The sequence below is a fragment of the Argentina silus genome (assembly GCF_951799395.1).
Source record: "Argentina silus genome assembly, chromosome: 15".
NCBI lineage: Eukaryota > Metazoa > Chordata > Actinopteri > Argentiniformes > Argentinidae > Argentina > Argentina silus.
This window is the reverse complement of record NC_139669.1, coordinates 5,555,986-5,579,467: the sequence shown is the minus strand read 5'-3', so window position 1 is coordinate 5,579,467 and position 23,482 is coordinate 5,555,986. Positions and strand designations below refer to the sequence as shown.

Genomic DNA, 23,482 nt, shown 5'->3' with positions numbered 1-23,482 from the left:
CATATCTCATCATGTGAAGAAATCAATGTTGACAGTGCGTTTGCATAGATTAGGTGATTCTCTGTCGGTATGATCAGATATATGATGATGTGTGGCGGGGGGGCGGGGGGGGAGTCTGAGGTAGAAATCGAAGGACAGGCTCATTGTCAATGCATGGGGATGGAATTAGAAATGGTATCAAACATGTGGGTGCCAGCCTCCCATGGTGTGGGGGTGTATTTGTTTGATTGTGTTTGATTTTCATCTGCTGGCATTGATGGAAATGATTGGGATCCTGAAGGCTTCATTGTCACCCCTCCAGCAAATCCATCCGAGGTGGAAAATACAGGACATGCATTTCAGACGTCTATTTATATAGACACAGACGACTGTCGTCTAAAGATGATGAGAGATTAGAGATTTTTTTGTTGATTGAAATGATTGCATACAACATGAGCACGATCAGAACACAACATACTGATGAGAATAGTCAAGTGCTATACCTTTATACAGAAGCCAGATTGATCTGCTGCTCGAAAGTCATATATTGAGATGTATTGTTGTAAATTTTTTACATCCTCTTTAATACGCACACGTGCAAACCTAAGTCACTATTGATGTGACCTGACATCTGTGGGAGAATGTGACTTCTTCTAACAACCTCTGGAGTTATCGCCACAGATAACCCAATCCCCTGGCTGCTATCAATCCTTTGAAGTCTAAATACCACACAGTACATCTCCCAGTAAATCTTTTAAACCATCTATTCTTTTCTGAATAGAACTAATAATGTGTTATGGTGGTACCTTCTCACCCCCATGATTTCGTTCCCGCAAGATTTCATTTGTATAAAATATGTATTTCCTGATTGACCAGATCCTGGATTTTAATGTGATGTAATAATTCATTTTTTGATCTGAGGGGAGATAAGCCAGGCTTAGGCAGAGCAGATCCCTAACCTTCATGTTAATACCCGCAACACTTATCCATGGTTTTAAAGGAGCCAATCATACCCCTTTCTCTCTCTCTCTCTCTCTCTCTCTCTCTTCCTCCCTCCCTCCCTACTCTACTCTCTCTCTCTCTCTCTCTGGTCTCATACAGAGGTCAACACTTTCTGTCTGGATCAGGATCAACAGCCTATTTATAATTGTACAACACTTTTCAGTTTCTTCTACCTAAATGAATGCGGAGACTAAATCTCCTCCATTTTGTTGTTTTAAAAATCGGGCAAATTTAGGACTAAAGTTGAGAGTGTCTCTAATGGCGATGGGATGCCTCAACAGTGATTAAACATGATCTTTAATGGGATATCGGAGAACAATCCAGGCCCAATTAAAGCAGAAGCCGATACGCCTGGGAGCTCTGTCTCTAATGAACAGGAGGAAATAAGAGAAGCAGCGGGAGGAGGACAATATAGTCCTAAATGAACGGAATGGCCTTGTACCACCTGCTAAGCATCGATCAATAGCGAAGGGGGCTAATTGATAATGCATTATTAGCTGCATCCCCATAATGGGACTTGTATTTCATCCTGTCCTGGATGGCGGACAGGGGGGGGAGGATTTGGCGAACAGGCGCCGAAAAGCAGATGGCAAGGTCAATTGTTCCTGTGACACATCTGCCAGCGCGTTCCATTAGGCTTCCTCGGCAGGTCAGCGCAGTGTGTGTGTGTGTATTTGTGTGTGTGTGTGTGTGTGTGTGTGTGTGTGTGTGTATTTGTGTGTGTGTGTGTGTGTGTGTGTGTGTGTGTGTGTGTGTGTGTCTGTACACCAGATGAGAGATGCTTCACACCACCAAACTAGAGAGGGTGGGAGAGAAGGGAGTGACATTGAATTTAATTGAACATGTTTTTACTTTCTCCAGTGTAGATGATCTCCCCGCACAGTAACACAGCCTTATTCATGTGGCCTTGAGAGGACTACAGTTAGTATTGTAGGCTTGTTGGGGAGTGAATGAGGCAGAGGGAATTTGAAAGCTTTCCCTTTGTGTTTGCTTGTTTAGATGCTTGAATAGTGCATTGCGTAGAGTAAGACCTTACTTGCACTTCCAGGCAAATACAAGGTCTATCCACATGTATGGCAAGTCAGACTTGAACTGTAGGAATAATGAATCAATGAATTATCTGCAATGAGTAGAACAAAGACAAAGATAAATAACTGTTTGTCAAACAATAACGTTGGCCTTCCAATCTTCCACTCAAAGCACAGCCTTTGTCCTTTGAATGAAACACATCTCACAACAGCCCATGAACTGGCATTCTCCAAAGAAGTAATTACATATTTGTCACTCGCACAAAAGCTGTGTTCTTGCTGAAAGTTCCAGTGCTTTCAGCAGCACTCACACAAGACCTTTTAGATAAGTCATATTTATTTACTCCCTAAATCCCACCTGTGAGAGGGATGGGGTATCAATTTTGTTGAGCGTACGCGTGTATGCTTGGATGCGCGTGCGTCTGTCTGTGTGTGTGTGTGTGTGTGTGTGGTGTTCTATTCTGTTTTATGATGCAGACTTAGAATGTGAAATACCTGTATCTGCAGGTTCAAGAGCTCACACAAAGATATTGAATGTTCTGTTGAGTATGTGCTCTGCATTTGAAATGTCATGCAAAATTGTACTGATAAAATGATTGTCCTTCCACACATATTGTATTGTGCATACTCTTCTGAATAAAATACAAATAATAATAATGTCGCTCAGACTTTCAGAGGGGAGTTGGTGTTGCCGATCGCCACCTGCTCTCTTCAGATTGGTTTAAAAATAGCGAAGCCTGTCGGGGTTGGGACATGACAGCTAAATAGTCTGTGGAGATTGTTGATAGGCAGAGGAACTCAGTGGCTGACAGATTACGCTTTGTGTGTTTGGCCCCAAGGAACATTTCAACAGAAACATTTCACACAGTGTGCTCAAATAAATATCAAATCAGAGTGCTGCTCTCCATCAACCAGGAACATGGCGGTGTGGTGTGCACGGAGTGGTGTGGCGCCATAAGTGCTGTTATTCCTGAGACAGAGGAAGGAAAAACAACTCTCTAAGACCTGCTCTGGGGAAAATGGTGAAAAGTGAAGACACTAGAGAAAGAGCAACATCTGAAGCTGAATTACCCCTTTATTGAGTCAAGACAGGTTTACATGTACATGTACATTTTTACATATTAGTTACTCAGGGCACTTTGTTACCCAGCAGGACTTACAATACAACAAGTGTATTCAAATAAGGAGGTGGAACAGCAGCATAAAACAAAGACTGTAAATGTTTGTAGCAATCTAATTTCTATGATTAACTAATGTAAAATTCATTAAAGTGTGTATGCCAACAGCGTACCCTCATTAGATATTAAACCTCGAATCTCACCACCCATAAATATAACATGATATGAATGCAAAAGTTGGGGTGAGATGGGAATTCATGTACAGTACCAGTGAAAAGTTTGGACACAAACTTGCCAAGAGTGTGCAAAGCTGTCATCAAAGCAAAAGGTGGCTACTTTGAAGAATCTAAAATATAAAACATATTCTGGTTTGTTTAACACTTTTTTGTTTACTACATAATTCCATATGTGTTCCTTCATAGTTTTGATGTCTTCAATATTAATCTACAATGTAGAAAATAATAAAAAAATAAATAAAGAAAAACCATTGAATGAGAAGGTGTGCCCAAACTTTTGATTGGTACTGTATATCAAAATGGATCCAAAAATGCTTCCCAAATCTGTGGAAAGTTGTACAGAGAGACTGTTCCTGTTGCTCCTCCAGGCTGTTTACATGATGTTGTTTGTTGGTACATCAAATATTTACATTCACCCACACACCACCAGATTACCTAAAACCCCTGCGTTCTCGACTTGGCCCCGCCGGCCAAAGGGCCAACAGGGACTAGCTGTATGCAGGGAGGGAGGAGAAAAACTTGATGCAATTTGTATGGTGCAAAGCAATCTCTACCCAAATGGGAGCTAGCTGCACTGGGAGCTTACCTGTGGCAGCCTACCTTATTTACTCCACTCGATGCCTACGGCTATTTCAAACAAGAGGGAGGGAAACATGTTAGCCTGGGCAAATTATCACTGCTTTCATGCAGGTAACATGCTATCAGATCTGCCCACTCTGAGGCGTGTAATGGAGGCAAGCGTGTGGTGCTCCAAGGCCTCACCTCAGATGTGTTCTCATCCCAGACAGGACAAGGTGTGTGCGGGAGATAAAGGCCCTGACGGAGACTCAGGTCACATCAGCCTCAAGGCTACGACAGCCGGCACATTTTGTTTCTGCCAATCATGGGGTTTGAGTATGAGAGAGAGACTAATTACAAATGGTCTTAATCGTGTAATTGGCGTGCTTTATGATGATTTATATTTTTTTTATTCAAGTAGGCCTATAGGTCGGGCAACCTCTTTAGAGAAACAAAGGAAAGAATTACCTCATTGAAATTGTGTTGGCCTTTGTGCGTCAGCCTGCATGGTTAGGTTAAGTTAATATAATTAGATTCTGTTTTACTGTAGTTATTTGTGCATGACTTCTCTAAAAACAAAGCAGTTGTTGAAAAGCTATTCTAAAGGTGTCCAAATGAATTAATTTGCACGTTCTAAACCTGTGAACACCTGTGTATCTGAAACACAGTGTGTATTTCTGTATACGAGTATTGTTGTGAGATCCTGCCTGTGAGCAACGCTGTGTTTTTGAGTGTCTGTGGCTAATATGGCAATGTGATTTCCCAACGAGAGTGCAACCTCACTAGGGGGATATGAAGTGTGGAAATTGTGATTAATAACAACAATTGAGTTAAGAACTACACAACAAACCCAGCACTCCCAGACTGAAGTGTTGACACAAGATTAAATGTCTGCAAGGACATCAACCTTTTGTTTACCATACCATTGAGCACATAAACAGCATGATGCAAACCATTTCAAGTAATTGTTGATACAGTACTCTGAAACATGGTTCGTCTGTGCCATTATCTCAGTACTGAGCCAATGATTATCAACAATAATGTTTCCCTTAAATACAGTGCATATCTTCATGGAAAGAGCAGATGGGGAAAGGATGCACAGAAAGTGTGTGCGATTCAGAGCCACAAAGGTCACAAAATGGCTGCTCCCATTATTCATTTAATTTTAGTCTTTCTCTATCTATTTCATATAATGCCATGGCCTGAATAAAGTAAATGTGAGTCCCCATCCACCATAACAAACACACATTTGTTGCCGTGCTGCTCTATGGATGAACTACCTGAGTCTCCTTGAGGTGGCATTGGCCTGAACCTACAGGAGCTGGATTGATTGGAGTGCTAGCTGCTAGCCTGTTTGTCAGCCATGAATAATACGTAACGACATTCTGAGCACAGGCGGGGGCCTTGCCGAGTGCATTCATTGTGGAAAATGGAGCGCTCAATCAAAAGGAAGCACTTGAAAAGCTAGTCATAACTAGAGGCAGGGCCTTGACCCAGAACACTGTCCCACTGACTGAGTCGCGACCTCGCGAGGCCCTGGCCTCCTCGATGGGAACTCGTCACTAAGAGCTCCCTGCCAGCTTCTGCCTAATGGAGCTATGTGTCACTCAGAAGGCCAGATTCACCCTGGTTAGAGACAGACAGTAGTGATGGCACCTGAGATTCACAGTGGCCTACTCCCTGTCAGGTAACAGGCCACTCATCATCTCTCTGCTTAGGATGCTAATGGGGATTTGGTTCATGCAGCTTTCATTTGGTCCTGCCCTTGGCTCAGTGACCCCAGTTTGATTCTGGGTCATTCACACAGTTGCTTTTACGCTAGTAGTTTTTAGACTGGTTGCAGCCTGTCTTTGCAGGATCGTAGTTGTCCTTGTTGTCCTTGACCCTGGTAAAGGGTTGTTGTGAGACATTTTCTGTGCGTACTGTGCGTCAAACACGGTCTACCGTGGCTGTATGGAAATTACGGGAATTGGAAAAGCATTACACAATGTATTGAATGTATTTGTTTATACGGTACATGCTACCATGAAAAGATTCCATTTGTCATTGATGATGATGAGGATGACAATGACGAGGACTGTGACTATGCTGATGATGATGACGTTGTTGAATTAGAAGTGGAATATGAACAACATTACTTCTGACTGGTGGCTGGGTTGACCAGATAGTGCCGTCCATTCTTTAAACTGCTCATCTCCTCTCTCCCCGGGCAGGCTCTGTGATCTGCCTCTCCGGAGAGGCGCGCTCCCACAGTGTAAAGTCACCCAACCCTAATCCCCCTACATCCACTGATGAATCCCAGCCACACACACTGTGGGGATGTAGCCTAATTGAATTTCCTTGGTCACAATGAACACACACTCAAACCTGCCAGTTCCAGTCCCTGCCTTTGATAAGCAAATGACCCCCGTGGAATTGAGGTCACAGCCTGCGAAAACAAGAGTGAGGGAGAAGAAAATAAAGTCTCTCACTCAGACAAGACCCATATGGACTCGCACAGGATTGAATCGAATGATATTTACCCTTTGTGTGCGGAGCATCTGTGAGCTTCTATGGGTGGTTCATCCTCCTCATACACACACACACACACACACACACACACACACACACTACGGGACAGGCTAGCGGCACTCATACGACTGGCGAGAGTCTTTTGTGAGAAGTGAGTGTTCTCTTCACACATTTGAATGGAGAACCGTTCTCTGAATAATCACCATCTCATTGCCACAGAAGGGAAGAGAGCATCTTGACTTGTAGCAGAGGCTGCTGCACCTTTTGTTGGAGCATGAATGGGAATTGAGAGCCTGAATGGAAATTGAGCAGATGTGTTAATAGCTGCATGTACTACTGTCCCTGTAAAGAGAAACAAGAGAGAAACACTCACATGCAGTAGTGGAGATAGTACATTCATTCCCTTTCTATCAGTCGTCCTTTTCAGAGACAGTTGTAATGGGTCACAGTGGTTCACATTGCTATTATTCAGCCCATCACCCTTGGGAATCTCCAGCCCAGACATCCTCACTGTTTCCCCCCCAAAAGCCACAAACAGCCCTAGCCTTGTGTCATTCCCAGTCCCTGTCTCAGCCCCAGATGACACTACGTGATTGACAGGGTGCTGGATGTTGAGCGGCAGGCCTGAATAGCCAACCTTAATCACCATTTTATCCACAGCAGAGTGTGTGGGTCTATTGGACTCCAGTGTAAAATGCACTCGCGAGGCTTTCCGGCTGACTCCAGAATTCAAAGTGGTGTCAGTCCCCTGTACTGTATCTCACTGAGATTCCTCGAGGTTTGTAAGAGCTGATTTCTAAATGAGACACAAATCAAATTGACTGGAGGGTGAATCATGCTATTTCTTAATTACTGTATAACAAAGACGTTAAGAGTGGGCTTGCTCTCAGACTCTGACAGTGGTAATGGAAGTGTGATCTATCTTCCTGTGGCTCCTCTGAGGAAGGCAGGTTTTGGCACTGCAGTACAGGACATGCGAGAGAGCTGAATATGGAGACCCATAAATCAATATTGACAGAATTGCTACACAGAAGTGTCAGTACACTTTGCAGAGCATTACTATTTCCAATTACAGGTTGCTGTCTATGAATCGATACACACAGCACTCTCAAACGGCGATCATCTCAAGGTGACCTTGAAACTCAGTAGTGAAAAAGTTCTCTGTTCCATGTGACTGAAGATTTCATTAACTGAATCTGTGCCAAATGTTTTGTTGTACAGAAAACTAAATAATATGCCTTCGGCCTTTTTCAATGTTGTAAAACTGCAGGGCATTTTTTTTTTTGCGCGGCGACGAGCAGATAAGATTGTTTGGTCTAATTCATTAATTGGAATGAAATTGGACACAGTGACTCGCAGCTCTGTTTGGGAGTGTTAAGGGAAGGTGTCAGAGATGGAGTGGAGGTACATGTAATTATGAGGAGAGAGAGAGATAACGGAACAGAACGCAATTACCGAGCCAATCAGACTTTCATGTTGCGTCTCTCCGTATTTCTCATCTCCGACTGCTATTGCTCATACTTTGCATCTCTGCACAGATCTTTAGTCACTTCAGTCTGACGTACTGTACTGCTGAATACGAGTTAGCGAATGTTCAGCAATATGGAGTATAAAAAAAAAATCGAGATTGTGTACCTAAAAATCACCAGCTACTGCGCAGTGTGTATGTTTTGGTCACTCACACTGTGTTTTTGCTGCACTTCGAATCGACAGAGCTCGTCCCTTCAAAGCCAGCCGGCCCTAAGGTATTGTTTGTACTCCGTATGAAGCTATTCCTATTTAGGCTTTGAGCGACAGGGAAAACATGGAAAACGAGCAGGTTCGTGAGATCTGGCGGGCGGCAGGCGGTGGCGGCGGCGGCGGTATTGTTGACGCTCCTAGTGCTGCTCCGGGGCTGCGGACGGAGGTAATCACATGTACTGAGAGCTACTCTATTAAGACACTAACGCGTGGCGGGTCTAGCGGTGACCCTCTCAGCTACTTATCACTGTACCTGGCAGCTAAGGGACACACTCTGCTCCCCTCTCTGACAGCCGTCACCACCCGCCACCGGGGCCGTCTGCCTCCCTGTTGTAAGGCCCTCGGATCCAAAAACGCAAATTGTTTACAAATTACTCCCATTTTTGTTCCAGTGAATACCCTGTATCAACGGAAGTGTTTACCACAGTAGAAGCCTGTAATTGCAGCGTAGGTTTGATGGCTGGATAGGTGCCACTTATGAGATGATCTGAACATCAGTCGGCCCCAATCAGGAGCTGGAGATGATGGTCGTAGACAGGTCAAGTGCTCTTGGGGTGCCGGAGAGTGTCACTAAGTGCTTTTTGCTAAATGGTAGTTGGATAGCTTCAACGTCACTCTATTTAGACCAACAGACCATGCTGTATAAACCGTACAGTAGCATAGTGGGGATGGGGGCCTGTGTAGGACGCTCCATGTTGCCTGAGGTTGTATGGCAGGTTCAACGCCTCCCTCTGAAGGCCCCAGAGAGGCCAGATCTGACGAGGAGTGCTAGAAGCAGAGAGAAAACATGACAACCTATTCAGGAGAGAGAGAGGGAGGGAGAGAGAGAGAGAAATAAATAAATAAATAAAAGGGAAGACACAGAGAGATGAACATACGTGGACATGGTCAAGGTCATTGCTCAATATACAGAAAATACCACAGGCTTACAGGTCCAAATAAAGGTCAGGAGAAAATGAAATGAAAAATTGGTTCTCAAATATAAAACAACAACAGAGCAAGCTGGAAAAATAGACTTTACCATGGCAACGCAATACTGTTACTTTGTTTCTTATGTTTCTCACCAAGATTTGCTATCAGTTAATTTTGTGGTTCTTTTTACATTAGATATCCCACTTTTATCTCGAAAAACAATACATCTCTCTCAACCTTTCGCTGTTGTTCTTTAATCAACAACGTTGTGGAGATACTGTTTTAGAGAAATGTGCCTCCCCCTGAGACTAATAACCACTACCAGGGGAAGCAGGTTTGAGAGTTTGCTTTCTGGGTGTTTCCCCTCTGTTCAACTTCACACTCAAATGACTGTGACAGAGACAGCGTTTAACCATCCCCACATTACCGCTCCCAGAATTACACCCACGATGCCTCCGAGGCTCTCCTCTTATTCTCCCCGGTTAACAAGCACTTTGTTTATATTAGATTATGGCACTGTGCTTGTTTGTTTTGGCCCTCTTGTAAATACACCCTCCTTTGCTTGTTTGGAGGATGTATAGTCACAGAGCCCTAACTTCTTCCTGAAGAAGTAGTTTAGGGAAACTAACCTATTTATACAGGAGGTATAGATCTGTAGCTCATGTCCTGACTGTGCTCCCGTGTCGGTGTGTTTTGCAGGTCTGCCTATAATGCAGGTGAAGATTGACATCTCCAGGCAGCAGGTGGAGAAGGTGTTCGGCCTGGACCAGTACTGGTGCCAATGTGTGGCCTGGAGCACGACGGGAACCCAGAAGAGCCAGAAAGCATTCGTGAGGATCGCCTGTAAGTGCAGCTCAACTCTATTACTGTACAAAGCAACCGCTAAATATCTAGCAAGTTATTAATACAATGTTGTTCACTAGTAGTAAGGGTCTGATGGTCTGCTGAACATGTGGCGCTTGGGAAAACTAACACTGAGTGATTCCTTGAGAGGCGATGTCAATTTGATGCTGTGTTATAATGTGATTAAGATTCTTTTCAAATCATGTTCCTGTGGTACCGCTGATAAGAAGAAAAATGATCAGACTGCAGGAGAGAGTTAAATACATCTGCTCGGAGGCAACGTTGAAAAGGAGAGCACTGCATTTGGGTTTCCATGATCACGTCCACCATAGATATATCAGCAATGGGCTCTATGATGAAAATAACTGGAATAAAAACAGATTTGATATGTATTACTGTGCAGCAATCATAAATTTACCGAGGCAACACAGAGAGACATCCCCAGCCACAGCCTCAAAGGCTTTATTAGAAGAAGCCATTTTACGTCTGAGTATTTTATATCTTTCTCCCCTACTAATTCACACATAAATATGCATTATTCCAGACAGAGCAGAACACCGCCGTGTCTCAAAACCCGCCAGACAATCTGAAAAACATACTCATTACACAAGCTTGTGTGACTGTTCCACAATGTCACTAAGATGTAAGATAAGAACACACACACACACACACACGTGTAAACCTTCCGGGTATATTCCGTTATATCTTTAGTCTCCTCCAGTCCCATTATATCCAGTTTAATTAAATTCAATGTCAAAGAGCGCTCTGTTCATCTTAATGTTTCTCTAGGCATGATTGCCCAGGACAGGCCCAACATCTGTTTTAAGAAATCCATCACAGGCAGCCATGCCCTTATTGGCAACAGGGTAGCACGTTGTTTTGGCTATGAGTCACAACTGGAAGAAAATAGAATCAAGGATGCTTTAAAACACCAGTGTTGCCTTTCTTTAACTAATCCCTATTACAGTACAACATTATAACTATTTTACCACATTAAAACTATTTTCTTTTTTTTACTTTTTCTAATTACCACTTCTACTATATAATTCATATTTGGTGTATCGATACAGAACATGGTACACAGTAAAGCACACAGCAACAGAATGCAGTGGGATGTTCTGTAATGTGAAGCTCCAGGCAGGCAGTCAGGCTTGCAGGGGCTCCTGTCCAGCCACCACGGGGCTTAGTTTTGGTGTGGTTGCTCCAAGTTCTCACGCGGGTGGCTGGTGCTGCCGGGTAAGGGGGATAATGCAATTGCTGTCTGTTGACGGCGGCGCCTCTGGCAGTAGACAAGCATCCCTGAACCAGGCAGGCAGCCTCTAATAAGCAACATGGTTTGTGTGCTATCCGCTATGGATCCATCGCGGACTTAGAGGCTATTTAGAGCTCGCTAGAAGCAACACGATACAAAAGACAGACTGTTACCTCGTCTTTCAAAACATGTTTATGCCATTCCCCTCCTACGTGGATTTGTTTTCCTCATCAAAGTGTCTGACTCATTTAGAACTATGAGAAATTACAGTACGGAAAGATAGTAATACTTTGCTGTACAGTCTTCTTGTATAGTGTATGATTGTTTCTGGAATTTAATAAATGTTATTTGTTGATTGAATGAGGGACAAGTAAGAGCTGAATGCTGAATTGTTTTTCGACCCAGACCTGAGGAAGAACTTTGAGGAGGAACCTCTGGGAAAGGAGGTGGCGTTGGACCAGGAAGTGTTACTTCGCTGTCATCCTCCGGAGGGCATTCCACCAGCTGAGGTAAGAGATTACACAGAGGTAGAAGTTGCCCATAGGCAGAGATATGCGATCAGCTTGCCCTCCTTCAATCTTTTTTTTTTTTTTTTTTTTTTTTACAGGTTAGTTTTTGAGTGTGGCAGTACCGCTCTTATATTTTCCATTTTTATTGGATAGAGATAGTGAAGAAAGACAGGACAGTAAGGAGGAGAGGGTATGTCAGCAGGGCATGGGCCGGATTCGTGCCCAAAGCCAACATGGGCATATGTGTGCACTGCATGCCGTGGTGCTCCACCACTGGACCACCTCAGGCCACGACCCGGCTTCAACCCTCACAGTATCCATTAGTGGAGAAGACGCAGGAACTGACTCTAGGGGCAGCCTTATCCTACTCCGGGAGACAGATTCTTCTGGAAGGAAGAATTACACCTCTAATGATTTCCCCTTATTGATTTATTATCACTTTTACATCTGTCAGAACTCGTATATCACAGTGTCTCGTCACATCAGTCAGGATTGGCTTAGAGGCCTCCGTCCAGGCTTGGCAGCTCTGAAGGCCCATCCATAATTCATGGCTGTGTTTGCCGCTCCCCCTCTCTGCAGCATGAGGACCAGACTGGGGCCAGCTGTTCCACCTCATCTGCTGCCTGCATCCTCCTTCCAGTCGCAGCTAGGCGCTAACCGCTCCAATAACAACAGAAGTAGCAGCTACGCTAGCCACTCAGCCCGCTGAGGGAGTTGCATGGCACAGCAGCAGAGGAGCTGGCCACTGTGAGATAGCATAGAGTAGGTAGGCAAAAACAGGGGGAACGCAAGCCGCTGTCCAACGGAACAGAACATGCTGTAGCCACTCTAGGAGAGAATGGGGAGCAGCTTAGGACAACAGCAGGGAGAGGTAGCCAGTTTTAATAGCAGGGGAACGGGATGTTACAACAACAGCATAAGAGTGAAAGAACAACAGCTAGCTTCCCCCGGACTGCACAGAGAAGGAACGGAACAACAGCAGCTGTGCTAGCTGCTCAGAATGGGCATGGGGACCCTCCACTTAATCATTCTCCAACGGCATATGGATGGATTGGAACAGCAACAGAAAAGCTAGCAACCGAGAGATGAAGAACCTCCTTAAGTACAGAGAGAAATAACATCAGCGTCGGTTATGCAGGCCACACATAGATCGTGCAGGGATAGAGTGCGTACAGACCATGGTGCTCCAGATCAGATATTACATTTGTTTCACAATAAGGACAAAGCCCCCCTGTAGGCTACATTTATAGCACTGTGTATTCCTACATTTGATGTACTGCAGCTTTTTTATTCCTACATTTGAATGCACCCCCGTTCAATAAAGTCATGTTGGTGCTGTTATCTTATGTCCCTATGTTATCTGTGGAATGGCCCATTTCGGTCCTCAGCGCAGGACGGGGGGGGGGGGGGGGGGGGGCTCTTATCCGTCCCTCGCAGGTTGTGACCATAGAAACGTATTTCCAGGTGGAGTGGCAGAGAAACGAGGATGTGATCGACCCCGCGAGCGACCCCAATTTCTTCATCACGACGGACCACAATCTTATCATCAAACAGGCCCGTCTGGCAGACACAGCCAACTACACCTGCGTAGCCAAGAACATTGTGGCCCGACGCAAAAGCACCTCCGCCACCATCCTAGTCTACGGTAGGTGACCCTCCCCCAACACCCAAGGCAGCCCGGGGTCAAATCTCTGCACACAGGGGAACAACAGTTTGAACACATATATGATTGGGCGCAGTAGTAAAGTATTTGTGGAAGTAAGTAGGAAAGATTTCTGCTGAAAAAGTTCAGAGATGAGTGATGAGAAACCCTGCGAAAACGTTTCCACACACACTCCTATTCTGTTTGCATGATGCCACACCTCGAAACCCCCAAACTGCCTCAGTCCTTGAATGATCCCCCTACTGCATGTCCTATATGTTTGTGCCACTTTACATTACGTTGCCCTTTTCCTGTACTTGTGTAGTAACACTGTAATTCAATTTTAATTAATTATAACAAAATAATTAAATAGCAATTTAGTAATACTCCACTTGTGTAACTGCTCAACTCTGTTACAATGGAATTACAAAGCAATAAGTACATTGCTATGTAGTAAGATGTTAAGATAATGCAATTACTAAAGTAATTACAGAATTACTACACAGTTATATGGTAACACGTAACCAATTCACATCCAGCCAGAAACAGGCTCAAATCTTTGAGTAGCTATCTCATTCCCCTCCCTGTGGTGGAGGCAAGATGTGAAGGGAAATTGAATTAACAGCAAACTGTAAATAATGACTTGGCTTGATAAGCAGACTGACCTTTATTAAAATGCAGAGGAACAGCACATTTTCACCACAGAGGGTTCCCAGGGCCCTGGCAGTACTAAAGTTTGCATACATTACAGCCCATCTTTATTCTCTACTACATGCAAACAGGAGAGAGTAATCGCCTGGGAGTGCATCATGAAAGCAACTTTGTGTGTACATGAGGGGAGCACGATCAGGCACAGTGTCTGTGTTTGCTGAGGCAGTCTGAGAGAAAATAATATCATCCTAGACCCAAACAAAACAGACTGTTATTTCACCACAGGTATTGGGAACTAAAAAGAATGTTTATTTTATTTCCAGAATGAAATCAGAGTACCTGGAGTTTATCGTGGATGGATTGATTCAAATGAGGATGCATTCATTCAGACCATGCAGTCAGAATGTTCTATTCAGATATTCCTTTCAGAGAAATTAGCCTTCAGAATTTCATTATGCATTTGAAGTCCATACAGTACGTCAGAAACTGCAGAATGTAAACAGACGTCACCATTATGATTGCTAGCAAAAAGTAAATCTGAACAGTAGCAGCTAACAAACGTTAAATATGTTCTGATATGGCCCAAGGTATACTAAGCTTGCCAGTAAAGTTAATTTAGCTATTAACACCCGTCTCCAAAAATGACTGTACAAAGACGATGGTGACACCTGTCTCCAGTTTTAATTACGTTGTGCAGTTTGTGACGTATGGACATTCATAGCACATTGAGGCTGAGAAAAATAATTATTCTAACATTATACTTTAATAATTAGACGTGTTCTTGAATGACGATTGAATGGATTTTTCTGTACAGAATATAATAGTTGAGAAGAATGTGAACCCAAGACCATTTCCACCCTTTTGTTTGCCTTTTATTGTCAATCAACGTTCTTCGCTGTTACGTCCAAGAAATTGCAATAAATTGCAGGTGTTTGCGTGTGTGCAGATGCATTCTTTCATTCTTTGTCACGTTAATTGTGGATTGACGAATCCCTGCTGAACGGGCCCAATTCAAAAGACCTGTTATTACCATTTATTCAAGTATTGTACGTGGCTCTGCATTAGCCGTTAGAAATGTCAATTTACTGGGTATGAAACCTGAGAGACCAGGACACTGGCTGAACCCTAGGTGTAGCCAGTTATAATAGCCTCACTTTTCCGGAGCGTGGTAGGAGGGTAGGAGGAGACGCATTTTAACGAGGTCGGGTTGACGTGGCTGCGCTCAGTGCTAAGAGGTAATCAAGGGCCGAGTTGCCTGGCAATTTACCTCGCCATAGTGGGCAATCAATCGCAGGGAGAGGGCAAGGAAATGATTCAGCCGCGGCGAGCACAGGGGAGATTTAGAGGGAAATTAAGTAGGGAGTATGTACAGAGTGGGAACAAGACCGCTGCTCAAGGCTCCAAGTCAACAATTCAGTTAATTTTGGAGAAGGATCTCGGTAGCCCAGACTCCGTGCCAAGTGAGCAAATATAGAAGCAGTTGATTAGAATTCCACCGACTTGATTTGATCCAATCAACTGCCATGATCCAATTATACCAATTATGTGCCAATACCAAACTCTGGAAGAGGGAGAGTTCGGGCACATTGCAGCATGAGGGTCCATTCAGTCTTTATAGGGGCTATACTAGGAGAGACAGAGCTCACACAGAATGAGAACTGTCTTGCCTTTTATATCGTAATTACATGGTGATGTACTGTTAAAGGAACACTTCAGATCTGTATTACCACGAATGAATGCCGGTTCAGCTGAGGAAAACCATTAAATACTTTAATCACGACCATTTTTTCAATTCTCAGAAGTGGATTGACATTTCCAAGTTTCAAGTGTTGGAATTTGAGAATGCCACTTTTATATGAACAAAATCGTTTATTTCTGCCTTGAGATGATTTGCTTTTAACAATGGCTGTCTGGAGTTTGACACAGACGGATCTGGAAATCCGTTGATAGAGTTAAGTTTACTGAAAATATCTCAACTCCATTAAAACAAGATTAGATTAGTTTCACTGGGGTAATTCTTTGTTATCTTTGAAATTAGATGATCTGCAAATCATAGGAGCATTTTTGCCTGCTTTTGGTTAGACTGGTCATATTCCTCTCCGTCCCCCGTTGTGGCAGTTTTGTTTGCCTTCTTGTTGTCTATGATTCTAACTCAAGTACAGGAAGCAGCAGCCTTCTGCTGTTGCAGTTTTCGTTGACTCTACCTTGCAGTGCTAGTGGGCTATAGTGTACATAGTTACTGTTACTATAGTGACATACCTCTTGCAGTGCTGGGCCATAGGATACCTAGTTACTGTTACTGTGGCTACACATGTCTCTCCTTGGTGCATGTCGGGTAATCCTGGCTGCTCTGTCCCTCCATCCCTCCATCCTCCCCTCCTCCCTCCCTAATCCCTCCATCCCCATGGCGTGGACAGTCAACGGCGGCTGGTCCACGTGGACCACATGGTCATCGTGCAGCGCTGTCTGTGGGCGTGGCTGGCAGAAGAGGAGTCGGAGCTGCACCAACCCCACCCCGCTGAACGGAGGCACGTCCTGCGAGGGGCAGAATGTCCAGAAAAGCGCCTGCACGGCCACCTGTCCAGGTAACTCCCAGGCAACTTCCTGTCCTGTGGTGCTTGGCTTCCTGTGGCTTTAGGTCCTTGCTAATTTTTTCCATCTAGGAATCATTAGGCCCTTCTTCATCTTCCGTTTTGGCTGCTCTTCTTCATGTTAATTTTTTTGCGATTAGGTATTGTTTTGTAGCCGGCAAGTGACTGCTTGTTATGTTTGTGATTAAATTAGTTAGAGTAGACTGGCATTATCCTAGAGACCCTTTCCAGTATCTTCAGCAACACTGAATTGCTAAGTTTGTTTCATAAGACTAAATCCATATATGTCTGTTTCCCTTCTCTCTATACAGACCCTATTTCATAGAGCTGTCTCGACAGTAAGTCCAGCCCCAGCCAGTGCAGTGTGTCAGGGCAGCTAGTACATCTGTTATTGTTTGGCACTCAAGCCATGTAGTAAATATGAGCAATAAAAAGCTGAATTATAGCAGCATGCGTGCCAGGTTTACGCGTGAGGAGTCAAAGCATGTTTGATTCCCCCCAGTCCCCCACCCCTCCCCCCTCCCCAACCCTCCTGTGTGTAGAGGCAGAGCACCATGCCTGATGCTGAGCAGAATATATTGATCCCTCACAGGTTGAGATGGAAGTCAGGCTGCTTCATTTACAGGCCCACATTAGCCTCCTGATGGAGAGGGGGAGGGAGCTAGTGGGAAAGAGAGAGAAAGGGAGGGTGGGAGGGATAGAGGTACTGAAGTGAGAGAGAGCGAGGAAGAAAGGTACTGAAGTGAGGTAGAGAGGGGGAGGAAGCTTGATGGAGAGAGAGAGGGAGGAAGGGAGAAAGAGAGAGAGAGAGATGAGAAGCAGAAAGAGAGGGAGTGAAGAAGGGAGGGAGCGAGGGGGAGTGAGTCTCTAAATGACTGTGAGGCTGCGAGCAGATTGCTGTGGGGACAGACATGGCATTATGCAGCCCTGCTGACCAGTCTAAAATCTCCCACGCTCAGTAAACAGTAGAGAGGGAAATCCAACACCTCTGCTAGCGCCAGCCTCTCCTCCCCTCCTATCCTCTCCTCCCCTCCCCTCCTCTCCTCTCCTCTCCTCCCCTCCTCCCTGGCTGAAACTGAAATGGGCCTTATCTACCTCAGTCAATCAGGGCTCTCGTTTCAAATCACTCCCATGTAACGGAATAAGACGTCACCTAGCATCAGGCACCAGTGTAAGTAACATGGCTCCTTGGAATATAACACTCAAGGAGGAAAAAAACTGAACAGGGGAGGAAGGAAAGAAATACTGTATTGTACTGCAGCACTATGACGGCGCAGTGATGGGGATTGTGTAGAGGTGGAGAGATTTAGTATGATTAAGGTAAGGTACTCGGAGGGTCAAATTGCAAGGGTACCCAGGGATGGTGGTCCACCCCTATGACAAAGCAGGAGCACCTCTATAAGCTTAAAGAGATTAACGTGGGACCGGAGCGCTATTGTTAGGACGCCCCCAAGAGTAATTCCAACCCTGGAGGTACTGTAACACAAAGTGCATTGTGCCCTGTGAGTGCAGTCTGGAGAGACTTGGGGAGAGACACACCTGTTTTGGTCCACTTTTGATGAGGGATATACTAGGGCTTGACCTCCATCACACCTCTGGCTTTGCTTTTGTCTGGGGAAAGGTGCCCTTTCTCCTCTCTTTCTGTTATCAGCCCTCCGAGAAGACAATGGCAGCATGTGTCTGAGACTCTGTGGCTTTCGGCTCCAGGACAGAGCTCTCGCTCAGTGGCCAGGGTTCAGTCATTGAGGGCCAGGCAGGGAATGACAAGGTTTGTCTCTAATCTGAAGAGACACGTCGCATGTTGTTTGCTCACAGGGGAGCCCCCCTGGAGCCCCTCCGAGGCACTGGTCGTCCCCCATTTGTCACGACGCACAGACAGGGCCCAACAACCACAACCCCAAAGAAATTACATCTGGGTCCTATCTTCCCGATTTATCAGAGACACGGGTCGTGACTGTTGGAGGTATAACTCATCATTTCCGAGCCGAATGCGGAGGAGGGAGGCAGGGAGTTCTCATGTTGGATTCATGTTCAGTGGCAGGGAGCAGAGGGAATGAACCCGGTCTAGCAGAGAACATCCGTACTTCTTTAGTAGTGTGCATGACCATGTCTAGTTCAATCCACCAGCTGCAAGGTTAGAAGGTACTTGTGGACTGTCATTGAGGAGGTTGACTGGAATAAACACAGGCATTGAGAGGTGCGATATACACTCAGGAACACTTTATTAGGAACACCTGTACACCTTCTCATGGTGGAGGTGGTGTGATGGTGTGGGGAATGTTTTCTTGGCACACTTTGGGTCCGTTAATATCAATCAATCATCGCTTGAATGCCACAGCCTATTTGAGTATTGTTGCTGACCATGTGCATCCCTTCATGACCACAATTTACCCATCTTCGAATGGCTACTTCCAGCATGATAATGCACCATGTCACAAAGCAAAAGTCATCTCAAACTGGTTTCATGAACATGACAATGAGTTCAAAGTTCTTCAGTGGCCTTCCCAGTCACTGGATCTGAATCCAATAGAACAACTTTGGGATGATGTGGTAGGACGGGAGATTCACAGCTTGAAAGTGCTCCTGAAAAACCTGCAGGAATTGCAGATGCAATCATGTCATCATGGACCAGAATCTCAAAAGAAATGTTTCCAACATCTTGTGGAATCAATGCCACGAAGAATTGAGGCTGTTTTGAGAGCAAAGGGAGGCCCTACCCAGTATTAGTGTAGTGTTCCTAATAAAGTGTTCAGTGATTGTATAATAGTTGTGTGTGCCTGTCCAGAGCTTGAGTCTATGTTCTAGATCAGCAAGGTATAGTGATATAACGAAGGGTACAGTAGCTTCTGTATCTACCTGTCTAGCTTGAGTCTCTGGGCCAGCAGCCTCCAGTCAGCTCCGTTGGGGCAGGGCGTGTCCAATAATAACTAATAATTTATTCCTAATGAAGTGCTCGGTGAGTGAAGAGTGGATACTCTGTGATTTAGTAAAGACTCTGCTGACACTGTCCATTCACTACTGGCAGCTTGTCTTTGTTGTGTGTTGTAGGTTGAGGCTCATGGCTGTGGCTGATGTTGTCTGCCTGTTTTAGTTATGCATATCTTATTACTACCGCTACCTATCTTCCGCCGTAGACTGAAGACCTATCTCTTCAGGCTACATCTTAACTGTCCCTCCTAAACTGTCCCTCCTTCATCCCCACTTACCCCCCTGTACAAGTTTCTCTCCTGTAAAAAAAAAAAAAGTTACTCTTCCTTCTTCTAGCATTGTGACTGCCAATAGCCCCTGGTCCTACCATAGATTACTTTTTCTTATGATGCCTGATGGATAGATGATTCACTTACTTGTGAATCATCTATCCAAATGTACTTGTTGTAAGTTGCTTTGGATAAAGGAGTCTGCTAAATGCCGTAAATGTAATTTTTGTCCTGATTTTAGAACTTGCCTGTTGTTACAGAGGTCTGGATTTGGGAATCCATTAATTATTTTACTGCTTTTTTGATCATTAGTTTTCCTGTGATTTTTTTCTTCGTTCCTTCCTTTAGTATTTTTTTTTGTTTATGTTTCTAAAATGGCTACAAAAGAATAAATTTCACGATTCAACCACTGCATATACAATACTTTAATTCATGGTTGTAGGCCATCACTTTTGTCTGAACAGTATTGATGGTTGTTTTGAAGTGCAGTACTCTTGTTTATATGGTACATGCTTTAGGGAAGAAGAGATGTATTGTGAACTGAATGAATGTAACAACAAATCAATTTGAATTTCGACCCAACTCCATTCAGAGGCTATAATTTGTCTCTACTGTATGTGTGCCTATATATTTTATGTCCAAACGCCCATGGCTGTGCACGGTTGTTTTGTGCAAAGTGATCTTTTTATTCCCTCCTTGCTGTGTTTCGTTACGCCCGCAGTTATAAGTCTTGTTTTCCTTCACCATTCCTGTCAGTAAACACACTTCCTATAGGCTTTCACTATCAGTCGTCAGTTAGAATACTAAAACTATTCTCTCTCTTTACTGTTGAAGATGAACACTTATCTCTTCATGTGAGCTTTCCCTCCTTATCGCATTGCAGTGAAGGAAAAGTATGTCTCAGTTGTAAAGTCTCCAAACTGTTTAATTAGAGTTGGCAGAGGCCTGTGAGGCTGATCAGATGGGCCCCATGCTGGGAGAGACCGTGAGAGCTGTGGAGGAGCTGTGGAGGCTAAAGCCACAGAGCAGCACTGGGTAAACAGACAGTCTGAAGCCAGACAGAAGCCAAGCTGCACACGAGCTCATCAGCAACTCACGACTACACCATCCTGCAGCCATACAATCCTTACTTTGCTTCCTCCTGGCATCCCCTGCTCATCCTACCCGCACCCTTCCTCCCTCCCTCCCTCCCTCCCTCCTTCCCTCCTTCCCTCCTTCCCTCCTTTTCTCCCACCATCGACTTTGCTTCTGCACTAACTTGTGGCCACAGCAGACGACAGAAGCCATGAGAAAAAGTCAGCCAGGGACAAAGCTGGAGATCACAGCAGCACGTTCTCCACCGTGAGGAAAACACTGTTGGACTGTCTCTATGGCATCTTCAGTTTTGACACTGAATTCATGATTATAGTATACATCAACCACCTCCATCGAATAAATTGAAATCTACTCCCAACAAGATGAATAAGATAGAGGGAAAACACACTCCAAGAAACAACAAACATCCAGAAGAAATGCCTTATTTGTGTGAATTATTTAAATAGTGTACTCGTCCCTCAGGCTTGCCAGGAGAGTTGGGAGATTGATTTACTAGATAGAAAATAAACAGACTCAAGGGCTGGCTGGCAGGCTGGTGTGTGTGCGTGCGTGTGTGTGTGTGCGTGCGTGTGTGCGTGCGTGCGTGCGTGTGTGTGTGTGTGTGTGTGTGTGCTTTCACAGCCTGTAAGGCACTGCAGGCAAACATCGTATACAACCTTGGAAGCCAACATGCAACTCTGACGTGTTTTATGTCCTCAATGTTCTCAACAGATAAAGTGCTTCCCTGAAATGAATATGATAGGAACAAATTAGGTTACACAAAAAAGGGACAGAGGCCGGCAAGTAAAAAGCTTTCTACAGCGCTCACTGCACCAGGTTTGCTGTATTGCTCTGTGGCCATTTCATTTTGTTTACCCGTCATTTATTTCCCTGATTCTCTCCCTGGTTACCTTTCACTTTCACCTTTTACCTTTCACGCCTGCTCTGATGGTGAAGTGGGTACCTAAATAGTGTATGAACATACAAGGAAGTCATGTGTATTAACTTCACAGTGATGGCATTCTCAAACGGAATAACAGCATTGGCATAGCAGGATGCTAGATTTTTCGATCTATTTTCGTAAATGATTGGGCCATTCACACAAGCAGTAGCAGTTGTTGGGGCGTAGCACACTAATGCGCTTACCACGTAATCGCAAGGTTCCTGGTTCGATTCTGACCCTCGACCTATCTTGCTTGTCATCCCTCCTCTCTCTCTCCCATCCTTCCTGTCAAGCTCTACTGTCTCTATCCCAATAAAGCAGAAATGCCCTAAAAACATATTTAAAAAAAAAAAGAATCTCTGTGAAGTTCCAAGGCCTTTCCACAGTGCTCTGCATTTCTATGGCCCCAGTGCTGGTGATGAATGTGTCATATTGGGGCCGTGGAGAGATGAAGGACAGGTGGCTGTCCAGTGGTTTGCCTTTTCCAAGGCACTCACATCGATCTCTCCAACACTGCTGTTTAATGTCAGAGCTGCCATGAGGACTTTACTGATGGCTCGGCCTAATCCTTCTTCCAGAGAGAAACATGTGAGAGACACATCCCAACTCCTCCGTCTGTGTGTCTGTGTGTGTGTGTCTGTGTGTGTGTGTGTGTGTGTGTGTGTGTGTGTGTGTGTAAAAGCAGTAGCAGTTGTCAAAAAACATTTTCCAACACAGCCAACGTGACAAACACACGGAGCGCAGTTGGCGTGATTAATCAGGACTGCGCCACCTCATCACCCTCGTCTACTGCGAAGGGATCGAAACCGTCCAATGTTTTGTCTGGGGTTAGATGTGGTCACACACACACACACACACACACACACACACACACACAGACAGACACGTGTATGGTGACAGGGAGAGAAGAGAGGAGGACCTGCTGATGTTCAAGGTAATTGTCAGGCTCCTCGCGTCCTCTCAAGGACACAGCATCCATGGGTGTCCGGAGGTGTCCGACGGTGGCCATTGTGACTGGGAGCAGCGGAACCTTTCAAGAGAGCCTCCCGCCGTCTGGTAAAGAGCAGTTGGGAGCCCTTTGCTTCTGTCCTTGACAAGATGTCCAAGCTGGGCCTGCCACTGGGCTATTGTATTAGCCTACCCCCTGACAGACAGCCCCACAGACAAGCTCTTTCCAAACCTGTTGTGTTGGAAATAAGTTGTCTTTTCTGTGAAAGAAAGAGGCCACTCAGGTCATATGATTGGGTACAGAGGGGTTGTATGTGTGTTTTGTGTGCGGACACAAAATCCGTATTTCATTTTCTCCTAAAGTATATTTACAGTATACACAATGGCAAACAGTGGCTTGAGTCTGGGATAGAGTGAAATGTCTATCCCAGTGGCCCAACAATTTTATTGCTTTTCTAAAGCAATCCTTCAAGTGTCTTGAATCAAATTAGCACCCATATTGATGCTTCAAATATTTACCTTTGAAGAAAAGCAGCTCTCTCTGGGCTTTTTTTCCCTCCTCTGTTCATAGAATATTCGCAGCATCTGTTCAGGCTGAGATTGACCATCAAACACTGTTTATGCAGCTTCACCTTCCTTCGATTTTCTCTCTCCACCCGCCTGCTCCATGTTTGCATCTCCACCTCTCTCCACCCGCCTGCTCCACGTTTGCATCTCCACCTCTCTCCTGTTGATGTGGCGTTTGCAT

General features: G+C 44.8%; 1 protein-coding gene across 1 annotated transcript in view; it reads left to right on the top strand.

Moving 5' to 3' along the window:
• Positions 1-23,482, top strand: part of unc5a (unc-5 netrin receptor A) — a gene marked incomplete at both ends in the record, with an annotated part of 114,111 nt that overhangs the window by 60,590 nt on the left and 30,039 nt on the right. Inside the window, 4 exons of the mRNA XM_083686693.1 lie at positions 9,784-9,927; positions 11,585-11,688; positions 13,153-13,333; positions 16,399-16,566. Of these exons, the coding sequence (XP_083542819.1) occupies positions 9,784-9,927; positions 11,585-11,688; positions 13,153-13,333; positions 16,399-16,566 (597 nt within the window). The remainder of the gene's footprint in view (positions 1-9,783; positions 9,928-11,584; positions 11,689-13,152; positions 13,334-16,398; positions 16,567-23,482) is intronic.